General features: G+C 37.7%; 1 protein-coding gene across 6 annotated transcripts in view; it reads left to right on the forward strand.

Annotated features, from left to right (window-relative positions):
• Tanc2 (tetratricopeptide repeat, ankyrin repeat and coiled-coil containing 2) overlaps positions 1–12840 on the forward strand; it is a 320134-nt gene that overhangs the window by 65178 nt on the left and 242116 nt on the right. For all 6 annotated transcript variants that reach the window (XM_031355012.1, XM_031355013.1, XM_031355008.1 and 3 more), the window contains exon 3: positions 6998–7069. In XM_031355012.1, the coding sequence (XP_031210872.1) occupies positions 6998–7069 (72 nt within the window). The remainder of the gene's footprint in view (positions 1–6997; positions 7070–12840) is intronic.

Below are 12840 nucleotides of genomic sequence, written 5' to 3' on the forward strand. Positions count from 1 at the left end.
AAAAAAACAAAAAAAAACAAAAACAAAAACAAAAACAAAACAAACCAAAAAAAAAAGATTTCAGTTTTGGATTTATTGAAGTGAAGAACTACGATAGAGTTAGGGATGAAGGAGAGAGCAGAAGAGAGTTTCATGTTTGGATAGTGTTAGTTTTGAGAATAATTGATATATCCAAGTAGAGATTTGAAAAGGGCTTTATTTGTAAGAAACATTAAATATTAGTCTTTTCTGTTCTGTCAAACACTGTAAAAGATTTGTTTACAACAAGGACCTCAAATCTTTACATTACCCAATCTTGTAAAACCTTTATGCAAATGTTTTAATTCCCTTTATTTGGTACAATTTTTGTTTACACAAAGACGATGCTATATTCTCAGAACTGAAATGACTTACACTAATGACACCTTCCTCCTTTCCTTCATTTTCTTTGTTCCATTCTTTTAAAACTAACCAATTGCAAAAGACTGTGAGGTTGTGCTCCAGAAGGTGTGAAAAAGACATTTTAGTCTATATTAGACTAAAGCCAAATGGACTTCCTGTCCCTGTGTGCTTGCTCTTTTGCATTGCTGAGTAACACTGCCTTCTGATAAGAAGGGAAGTTTTGCCTTGTTGAGACACTTTAATTGGAATGGTGGTCTTGTTTACTGAGACCCTGAATGTATTTCTGACACATAGACAAGCTTTTCCAATTTATAAACACATAGATCAGTAGCAGTTCACCCAGTAGAGAAATGGATTTGAATTTATGTAGGAGAGAAAATATCAGGAATAGTTTTAAGTTCTGGATTCAGTACTTAACACATACAATAGAAATCTACTATGGTGAAAATTCATTTATATTTCACAGAGTTTTGCTGAAGATTGAGTGGTGTACATATGCAGCACTCTTCAGCCATTTGTCTTGGGTTCTTTGGGACTTGACATATGGCTTCTTCCAAAAACGTATAACCTTGTTTTTATATGAGGAAGACATCAGAAAACTCCAACTGAGGAGCATTCCTCAAATGATCAACATTTCTCAATAGAATAAAGATCACCCTAAATAAAGTCTAACAAACAGTCAGTCTAAGAGTCCTATGGAGATATGATGTCTAAATGTAATGGGTTATTCTAGAGTGGGGATCTAAATAAAATATAGATTCATTAGTTGTAACAAATGATTATACAAGGAACTGAGTATGGGGTTATGGGTTTCCCTTGTGCTATCGTAGCAGCTTTTCTGTAAACACATACCACACACACACACACACACACACACACACACACACACTCACACTCTCACACTCACACACTTTTTGATTTAAAACTTTACTCTGTTCACTCATCTCAGTGTTAGGCCTGGCATTTTACATACTCACTGTGTGCCTTGAAAGCAGTCATCTACTTTTAAAATACTGGTATTGTGGTTGATTCATTTACAGTTAGCAAGTCTACTTCATTTTCAGGTTACTAGTCATCATCATTGATGCTAATCTCCAGATTCAGAATCAAAACATTCTGATATAGTGAGCCACCATATGGTTGCTAAGGATCGAACCTGGGTTCTCTGGAAGCGCAGTCAGTCTCTTACTGCTGATCTATTACTCCGTGCCAGTTATTTTCTTATTGTAAGTCTTTTGCATCTTAATTACCATCATCAGAAATCACTAAATGTGGATATTCATATTTTTCTAAAACTATTTTAGTGTTTACATATCCCTCTATACTGGATCCTATGCAGCTAATTCTTCTTAATATTTTTCTCTATGAAATAATGGGAATAGGAAACCTAGTAATAGTGTTCCTTAGTATTGAAGGTGTTGTTTTATATTGTATGTAGATTACTAGATTTCACTTAGTATACTGATAAACAAATTCTCTCATTATCTATATTTTGTATATATAAGCAAGCATATCATGATTGTTTTTTCAATTCCAAATAGGTTCATGCTTTGGTGTGTGTGTGTGTGTGTGTGTGTGTGTGTGTGTGTGTGTGAGAGAGAGAGAGAGAGAGAGAGAGAGAGAGAGAGAGAGAGAGAGAGAAATAACATAACTGCCACTTTCTCCCTACCTATTCAATATTTTACTTGAAGCCCTAGCCAGAGCAGTTAGACAACAAAAGGAGATCAAAAGGATACAAATTGGAAAGGAAGAAGTCAAATTATCACTATTTGTTGATGATATGATAGTATACTTAAGTGACCCCAAAAATTCTACCAGAGAGCTCCTAAACCTGATAAACAACTTCAGCAAAGTAGCTGGATATAAAATTAACTCAAGCAAATCAGTGGCCTTCCTATACACAAAGGATAAAGAGAGGGAGAAAGAAATTAGGGAAACACCCTTCACAATAGCTACAAATAATATAAAATACCTTGGTGTGACTCTAACTAAGCAAGTAAAAGGTCTGTTTGACAAGACCTTCAAATCTCTGAAAAAGGAAATAGAAGAAGATCTCAGGAGATGGAAGATCTCCCATGCTCATGGATTGGCAGGATTAATATTGTAAAAATGGCCATCTTGCTGAAAGCAATCTACAGATTCAGTGCAATCTCCATCAAAATTCCAACTCAATTCTTCACAGACTTAGAAAGAACAATTTGCAAATTCATCTGGAATAACAAAAAACGTAGGATAGGGAAAACTATTCTCAACAATAAAGGAACCTTTGGTGGAATCACAATCCTGGACCTTAAACTGTACTACAGAACAATTGTGATAAAAACTACATTTGGTATAGTGACAGGCAGGTAGATCAATGGAATAGAATTGAAGACCCAGAAATGAACTTATACTATACACCTTGGTCACTTGATCTTTGTCAGAGGAGCTAAAACCATCCAGTGGAAAAAAGACAGCAGTTTCAACAAATGGTACTGGCTCAACTGGCAGTTAGCATGTAGAAGAATGCAAATCGATCCTTTCCTTTCTCCTTGTACAAAGCTCAAGTCCAAATGGATCAAGGACCTCCACATCAAACCAGATACACTGAAACTAATAGAAAAGAAAGTGGGGAAGAGCCTCGAGCAAATAGGCACAGGGGAAAATTTCCTGAACAGAACACCAGTAGCTTATGCTCTAAGATCAAGAATTGACAAATGGGATCTCATAAAGTTGCAAAGCTTCTGTAAGGCAAAAGACACTGTCAAAAGACACTGGTGTGAGATAGAATCTCAGGGTTGTTTTGATTTACATTTCCCTGGTGACTAAGGATGTTGAACATTTTTTTAGGTGCTTCTCAGCTATTCGGTATTCATCTTCAATATAGTATGGACAGGTCCTTTTGATTTTTTATGATAGAACTACAGGAATCAATCATATCATTTAATTTTAAAAGAAAATCTAATTGAAATTTTAATTTGGTTCTAACTTGGGAAGAATAAGAATTATAACTTTTGCCCAACAATGATGGCGCATGCCTTTAATCCCAGTACACAGGAGGCAGAGACAAGCAGATCTCTGTGAGTTTGAGGCCAGCCTGGTCTACAGAAGGAGTTCTGGGATAGCCAGGGCCACACAGAGAGTTTTTTTGTTTTGTTTTTTTTTTTTTTTGTCTCAAAACAAAACAAAAAAATTATAGCTTTTATAATAAAGTAGTGAATAATAGTTAGATACCATTGCTTTACATTGGAGACATTCAAATTTATTTTAAAAGTATTTCTCAGTTTATTAAGATAGCCTAATTCACCAATATTTCCTTATCCATAGCTTACATTCCACTATTTCAGTTGTCCATGGCTGTATGTGGTTTGTGAGTTAAAAATTGCAAACCTGGCGGTCTGTCTGGGCTGGTGTCCAGAGCAGACCTTGGGCGCAAGCTCCGCAGCCAGTCCCACAACACCCAGAAGCCCCACTCCCAGGTGCTCTGACACACCCAGGATCAGAGGTGAGCAGGAACCAACATCTGTCCCAACACTGGGAGTAACTGGGATCAGCAGTACCAGGCATACAGGAACTCTGCCAGCCCAGTGACTCCGGTGGCATAAGCTCTGCAGCCAGTCCCACAACACACAGAGGAAGCCCCACTCCCAGGTGTTCTAACAAGCCCAGGATCACTAAACTAATTAATCCTTTGACTATTTTACATGTCTGTAGCACACTCATCCTTTCATGGTCTCTCTTCTTCTCCCACCCCCATCAGTACTTTACCTTCTTTGCACCAAGTCCCTATCACACTTGTATTTCTTTTTGTTTTGTTTTTATTTTGCTTTGTGATATATTGGTTTTAAACAGGGTCACTTATGTGGCACGGGTGTGAGGCTATCTCTTTGGAGCATGAGCTAATCAAGGACAACATCACTTAAGGCAATGATTTCCTAGCATCCAGTAGCCCTTGACTGCTTTGAGTGTCCTGGATAAGGTAGAAACCCATGTGCCCCTCTCCTATCTGTGGCTGACATCTATTTCCTGACTCAGTCTTGTGCAGCCTTACAAGGCAGCACCAGCTATTATGAGTTTATGAATATCTTTGCTGTCATGCCTGTGAGTGAGTGTTTTATAGCATTCTTCTCTGTTTCCTACATGTTTTCTGCCTCTCTTTTTTATGTTTTCTGGGCCTGGAGACACCTTGGATGAGTGCCTAGTCAATGCAGAGCATGCTATAATCATTTGTTTTTAGCCCCTTGAATTGTTTTAACAGCTGTTTGCTCTAAAGAGAGACTTCCTTGATTAAGGCTGAGGACAGCATTAGTCTGTGGTCATAAACATAAATATTAAAGAGGTTCTCAAATATGTTCATTTAGCAAAACAATAGTAGTAAATTTTCCCTAGTACCTAGGACTTACCAGCTACGGACCTTTGACTATGTTAACACATGAACTTCATCCTACAGAGTGGCTCTCAATCAGAAATCAGCTGGTTACTCTCATAATACTCATGCCATTATTGCAGTGGTAAGCACCTCTTGCCTAACAACTTGGTATTATAGCATGCAAGGTCTAAAGCTGCAAAGTACCATTGTTGACTTTCATCTGCTTACTGCCTGCATAGCAGCTTCCAGCATTGTGAAGAATTTGAGTTTTAATTTCAACCAAGGCAGATAACTCATTCTGGAATAGCAATGTATAGAGACCTTTTTGTTTTAAGTTTTTTTCTCTTATTATATTAAAGGAAAGAATCTTTGGTTTTTTTGAGACAAAGTTTCTTTGTCTAGCTCTGGCTGTCCTAGAATTTACTCTGTAGATCATAATGACCTCAAACCACTCTGCTTCTTGAGTGCTGGGATTAAAGGGATACACTACCACCTGACTTAAAGAAAAGATTCATAACCTTGTATTTCTAGTAGTATTGTGTTTTCTTAGCATGTCTATCAGGTATATAATATTTGAACTGGGTTTGTTTGTTTGTTTATTTATTTATTTATTGGTGTTTTTTCAAGACAGGGTTTCTCTGTGTAGCCCTGGCTGTCCTGGAACTCACTTTGTAGACCATGCTGGCCTCGAACTCAGAAATCTGCCTGCCTCTACCTCTCAAGTGCTGGGATTAAAGGTGTGCCTCACCACCGCCCGGCTGAACTGGGTTTATTTTTAAAATGTTTGTATACTGACAAAAATACGGCTTTGTGTTGCATCATTTGCTGCATTATTTTAAAAATCGTACTAATAGCAGAATATTAAGTTACCAAGTTCATAATGGACTCAGATATAAATATTTCCTGCCAATGATTTTCTATATGTACAACTATTATATTTATGAAATCAATTAATTGATGCTGATCCTCATGGTACCTAGTATATAGGTCCTATGCAGTCGAACAAAAATTGATAAATATATTTGATATATATTAATTAATGTTAAGTCTTACATAAGGAAAATGTACTCTTAAAAACTTTTGTTTCCATAATAAATTTAAATATAGTCCCTGCATTTAAAAAGAGGTAAACGTTAAGACAAGCCTTCTAGGACAGAAGAAAAGAGCACAGATGATGGAACAAGAGTAGTATTTCTTAAACCTGCTTATAATTGTTGCTTCTTATTCCTGTTAAGTTAGAAATAAGTGGAAGTTAGCTATTGAATCTTTAGTACATTTTAAATTTGATGGAAGTGAAAAGAAATCTGTAACTTTAGACCACTATGTTAACACTTTAGTTTTGTTTAGTTTGATTTTTTGTCTGCTATTTAACTCAGGCTGACCTGGTACTCTATGTTGTCTAGGTTTACCTGAAGCAGTTAATCTCTATATCCCCTCTGCACCAGTCTCCTGAATCCTGGGATAGACATGTGCCATCAAGCCTGGATTTTAGGCTGTTTTGTTTTCTTTTGGTTGGTTAGTTGTGTTTGTTTTTTATTTTAATTTTACATATGCTTTATGGAATTCTAAATCTATTTTCATTTGTGATGAGTCACTTTGTTTCTATAAAATATAATGGAATTATTTATTAATTTATATTTGTTGTAGTTTTTAAAATATTGTATAAAGAGATATATTTTTGTTTCTTAAAAAATTAAAATATGTATAGTGAAATGAGTATTGCCACATAATTTTAAAAAAATCATGAGTAAAATATCTTCAGGATTTGTCTACTTTTATCTCTTATTGAATCACTTTCAGTTTACTACTGATATTTTTAAAAATTTAATCAATGGCAGGCTTATTGATTTTTTTTTTAAAATGTCTTATTAAACATTTTACTATAGTAAAACATACAGTTCTTGAAATTATGACATATTTTAGACAAGCAATTGTCTGTCTTTTAAATATTATTTAAAGGTCAGGGCTTATAAGTTAGAATGCTTTAAATAAACTTTGGAATCAATAAATTTCTTCATTCCTTCGTGAGTAGTAGTGTCTGGTAGAAGGGAAAAAGAGCATTGGGTTTTGGATGCGAATGCAAACCCCTCCTTATAAGGGAGTGAGGACAATAGCCATTGATTTACGTAAGGAAATCCTCAGATGTTTTTAATGATCTTAACTATAAGAAATGAGAACAAGAGATACACATAGTAGTTTTATGATACAGAGGTCACTGGAATTATGCCAAACTCATCATCTGTTTATGCTCCTTTTAATTTAACACAGATGGAGGAAGTGAGGAACCACCGGATCGAAGACAATCGAGTGTAGATTCTCGCCAAAGCCGCTCTGGGCAAGGTAAAATTTTCTCAGCTGTTCCTTCTTCATAACTTCATTTGGGGACTGGGATTTTGCTTAGTCTCTTTTAGGTATTGTAAGTTTTCACTTAGTGTTTATTGGTGTAATCCAAAGGGGTCTCATGTCACTTTTTAAAATGATATTAAGGCTTAATTTTTCCCCAGCATTAATGATAAATGTCTATCTAGATACTATTTTTTTTGGAAAGTAACAAATTAAAATTTTAACACTATCATTTGTTGGGAGTATAATCACCTACTGCTTTCCCCTTCCTCTCTCCTTTTCTTTCATTCTCCCTTTGTCTCTTCTTTTCTTTCTTCTTTTTTTCAAGATACAGTCTCATGTAGCTCTGACTTACCTCCAACTATGAAACTGAGGCTGACCTTGAACTTCTGGTTCTCTGGCCTCTTCCTAAGTGCTAGGATTATAGGTGTGCACTACCACATCTGGTTTATGTAATACAGGGTAGAGGTTGTATCCAGGACTTAATGAATGCTAGACTATTAGTCTCGAAACAGAGTTACAACTCCAGCCCCTCATATAGTATTTTAAATTTTTCATCAATAAAATATTTGTTGTCATAGTTGTTTGAGAAGAAATGGTAAAATTGCTGTATTATTTTAGGTTGTTCTCATTTCCCTTTGCTATTTAATTTTTGGCTTTTTATTAATTTTTTTTCTGATATGGATACTATTCAGTTTTTTTCTTTTATTTTTGAGGTTTATATAATCACATCATTTCCTCCTTTTCTAAGCTTTTTCTGTGTGTGTGTGTGTGTGTGTGTGTGTGTGTGTGTGTGTTATTTAGTCTGTATAATTTTACTTGTATGTATTTTTTTCAGGACTGAACCAGTTGGTGTGCTCTTTTCTGGAGTAGATTATTTCTTTCACTTTCAGCATTCCTTGGTTGCCTGTAGTTCTTTGTGTAGGGTTGAGGCAAAGTGGTCTTTCTCTAGTATACTTTGGCATGGCTCGTGTTTAAGTAGTGTGGTTGGTGAAGCATTATGAGTATAGCTTCTGACATTCCTAGGAGATAGTGTCTCACAGTGAACTTCCTGATCCTCAGGGTCTTACAATTTTTCCATCCCTTCTTCCAAAAATTTCCCTGAGCCTTAGTTGTTTGGTAGATGTATCCATCAGGACTGGGCTCTATAATTCTGTATTGTGATTGGTTGTAGTTTTCTGTAATGGTCTTCATCTGTTGTAAAAAGATGTTCTTTTGATGAGAGAGGAGAACTACATTTATGTGTGGGTATAAGGACAAATATTTAGAGGATAGTTAGGGATTATGTGGCTTAGTAACCATACTGTTAACTATCTACTTTTTAAAAAATCCTCTATTATACCTAATTGTAGGTGTATTATAGGTTCTTTTCCAAGATTTTACTTTACTAGTTCTGGGTAGTTGAGTAGGTTTCCAGTATCAAGCATAATTGCCTTCGTGGTTAGTTAGAGGGCTTGTTAAGTTAGAGACTGTTGGTTATCACCAAGGTATGCTTACCATTACTGTGCCCTTAGGGTAATTGTCCCACACTGGCTGCAGTTGTACATAGGGGTCATACCTGGGAGGACTGTTGGGTGCTTCCCTCCTTTGGAAGCTTGCATGTGCCTTCTGGCAGTGTGAAAGCCTCAGGGAGGAAACGGTCATTCCAGCTAAGGCCTTTCCACCCTGTGGCTGGCTGACATGCATGGCATCCTCAGCAATGTGGACTTAACCTTCTATTCCTGGGTGTCAAACAAGGGCAACAGCGATAGTCTATAATAATTTGGTAGTCTCTTGGACGTCCTTGACCAGGAAAGCAAAAGGGGGTTCCTCCTGCTTGGTGTTGAAGTTTTTATTAGATAGTCTGTGGGCCTTTCAGGGTGAGTCCTCTTCTGCTTCTTTCTCCTATTGAGTTCTATTCTCAAGCCATAGGTTATTTTCATCATTGTCATCCGTCTTAGATTTGTGTCGTCTTGGGCATCATTCAGGTGTTTATTCTCCTTAAGTTCTTTCCATAATTTCATTGATCAGTTTTTCCTTGTGTTTCTTTAAACTCCTTGAATCTTTGATGAATTTATGATTGTTGTTTTAAATTCTGTATTCTGGGGTTCATCTAGGAAGCGTCAGATCTCATTACAGGTGGTTATGAGCCACCATGTGGTTGCTGGAATCTGAACTCAGGACCTTCGGAAGAGCAGTCAGTGCTCTTACCCGCTGAGCCATCTCGCCAGCCCCTGGAAATTCTCATTTACAAACATTTTCGCAAGAGCAGTAGGTTTTGGAGATACTGACTTGATCCTCTATGTTTGCATTTTTCCAATGAGTTTTGGGCATGTGGATTTCTTTTTGGGAGTTCTAAGTCTGATATGAGTAGAGTTAGTTGGGTCAGAATTGAGGATGTGTGGGTAGGTTAAGTCTAGAAGTTTGAAATGGCTTGATGTAATAAAGTTAGATGGACAGAGTAGATCGGGCCATGTACAGGATGTGCCTTCTTCTCTAAGCCTACAGTGTGGGGATTGATCTGGCTGGGTGGGAAGGTTGGATATAGCATGAGAGGGGCCTGTCGGTTTGCGGGTGTGTAAGGAGGGTCCTAGAAGAAGCCTAGAGGTTGGTTTCAGTATAGGTAATTGTCTTAGTCACTGGTCTTTTGCTGTGAAGCAACACCATTATCATAGCAACTCTTATAAAGGAAAACATTTAATTGAGGCTTGCTTACTGTTTGAGATTTAGTTCATTGTCATCATGGCAGTTAGCATGGTGGCACATAGACAGACATAGTGCTGGAAAAGTAGCTAAGAGTTCTGGATCTGTAGACAGGAAGGAGGGAGGGGGCAAGGGAGAGGATGCGGGGTCGGAGAGTGTTTGCGAGTGTGAGCCAGCGAGCCTACTGGGCCTGGCTTGGGCTTTTGAAACCTATAGCCCATTCCTAGTTGCATCCAACTTCACCCAACAAGACCACACCTCCTAATCCCTCTCATGTAGTGCCATTTTCTCATGGCCAAGCATTTAAATAATATGAGCCTATGGGAACCATTCTTATTCAAACCACCATAGTAGGGGTATCCAGGTAAAACCTGGACACTGGATATAGGACCCAGGCTCGATCTAGAAAGTGCAGAGACTTCCCAAACTGGACCCTGGGGAAGGAAATGAGAGATTTGGCTGGGTTAGTAGGTCGAATGCAGTGCCTTGATTAATTTTTTGAAGTAAACATGTAAAAACAATCTACTGAAATTTCTGATGTCTTTTGTAGTTTATTCAAAATTGCATAAGCATCTTCCACTCTTAGTTTTTCTTTAGTATTTATTATCTTTGTATTTATTTTGTTGATATTCTTTGTTTAAAATAAAACAGATGTTCATAGTAACACATCCTTTTGCTTATTTTGGTTAATACTATATTCTTAGTGGTACGAGTATATCTGACTGGGCCGTGGTGACACACGCCTTTAATCCCAGGACTGGAGAGGCAGAGGTAGGCAGGATCTCTGTGAGTTCAAGGCCAGCTGGGTCTACATAGTTACAGGACAGCTAGGGCTACATAGAGAAACCCTGTCTCAGGTGGGAGGGGAGAGAAAAAAAAAGAAAAGAAGGAAGGAGAGAGGGAAAAAAATCTGAAATCTAAATAAATTTCATTAAGTCGCTGATGTGATCACCAAGAGCATGAGGATCGAAACTACAGACTGGTGGCTGTACTGGGGTATTGGTCTCCGAAGGGCTCCAGAACGTTTGCTCTATAATTCTACACCCTCTCCTCCCTCTCTCTCTCTCTCTCTCTCTCTCTCTCACACACACACACACACACACACACACACACACAAGATGTCTCAGGCAACGTTGTGGAGTATTCACCACAGAAGAGTACTTGGAGCCAGTGACTACACTGGGAGTTGATGATCTTAGAGTAACCCTGAACCTTTCTTAGGGTGAGCTTTTAAGCACAGAAACATATTCTAGACTGACATAATTCAGTTTAGAACAGTTAGCCAGAAGCAGGACTAGTGCATTTAGAGACTTTTCCAAAACTATGGGTTTGATGGATTAGGTTTTTGTTTTCATTTTTGCAGGCGATATCATCTGTGTGCTGAGTTTGTGGCCTGAGTAGTACTTCCATCATGGTAGTTGTGCTAAGCCCTGGGGGCCTGTTACTAAAAGACGTGGCTGATTTGAAGTTTTAGCTATACAAGCAATACTTACATCATTCTTAAGTGATATGCAATATTGCAGATGTTAGTGGTGTATTTATTCTTTGACTCTAACTCTCTAAACATATTCCAAAAAAAGAAAGAAAGGAAGGAAGGAAGGAAGGGTGAAAGAAAGAAAGAAAGAAAGAAAGAAAGAAAGAAAGAAAGAGAGAGACAGAGAAAGAAAATGAGAACACATATGTGAAAATCATAACAAGAAAATTAGTACAGAAATTATAGTTATTGCTCCTTTCCTAAAATATGTGTGGCCAACCAAGGCTAACTAGATATTTGAAAAATAGCCTAATAAGTGAATAAAACAGATGTTAAACAGTAAAAATTGAAGTATTATTAGGAGTAGAGGATGGTGAAGCTGCCCCAGAAACCTACTGAAAGATCAGGACAGGGATTAGCAATGAGACAGCCTCCATATAATGTTAGGACCTACAGGTAAATACATCACTGAAAACTGAGCTCTAAGTCCAGTTACAGTAGAAATAAAGCCATGTGGTTCATCCTCTAGAGATCTCAGAAAGCTTAACTGACAGGATAGAGATAGGAGCAAAGGAGGATTTGGTTAAAGTCAGGTGGAGAAGAGTTGGGTTCCAGGGATGTCCTCTTAAAACATAACTAATCAGTCACACATCAGAGGCTCCTGTTTCCCACTTACGACTCTGGTAAAGCTCAAAATTCATTCTTTACAGACTTTCCAGGCTGAAAGGCATAGCACAGTTGAGGGAAGGAGTTCTTTGCTAAAATAAAAGTATTGGACCCCAGGAGTTTTCTCTCTTGTTTATCTTACTGGGTACTCAGATACTGGTAATGTAAGGCCTGTAAGCAGGAGATCAGGGAAGTCTTTTCTGAGAAACCTAATTAAAAAGAAAGATATACTGGTGTAGTCATCAGAGATCCCTTTAACAGCTCAGCTCAAACTGACCAGCTTAGCTGGTCTTCATGCTCCCATTCAGACTTTTTTGTCCTTTCCTCTTCCATGTGAGCCCTTAGCCAAGGCTTACTTGATATTTGAAGAATCATTGTCATATGTGGACATAATCATTAAATAGAATAAAGCAATTTGAAAACAACATTTTATAGAGGAAAATAATAAACCAATTATTTTTATTTCTGAGTCACAATCTTACTTTGTAGTCCAGGTTACCCAAAAACTCTTGATCCTCCAGTCTCAGCCTCCCTGGGCACTGGAACTATAGGTTTGTGCCACACCTCACTCAGAGCTGCTAACTCTCTTCAGATCTAAGAGAAAAAAATGCAGCCTCGAAACAAGTGCTATAAAAAAGGACGATGGTATATCTTTTAAAAATGACTCTTAGACACTAAAATTCTGATGTTAGAAATTAAAGCCCCATAGAAATATTAGAAATTAATGTTGAGAGAATCTGAGAGCAAGAAAACTAAGTGAGTCCTTCCGGTCTCTCTGGCCTGGTGTCCTGAGTAGTCCTTGGGCGCAAGCTCTGCAGCCAGTCCCACAACACCCAGAGGAAGCTCCACTCCCAGGTGCTCTAACAATCCCAGGATCACAGGATCCCAGAACCACAGGATCACAGAGACAGCTTGACTCTGAGGAGTTCTGACATAACCAGGATCA

This window comes from Mastomys coucha, unplaced genomic scaffold (assembly GCF_008632895.1).
Source record: "Mastomys coucha isolate ucsf_1 unplaced genomic scaffold, UCSF_Mcou_1 pScaffold5, whole genome shotgun sequence".
NCBI lineage: Eukaryota > Metazoa > Chordata > Mammalia > Rodentia > Muridae > Mastomys > Mastomys coucha.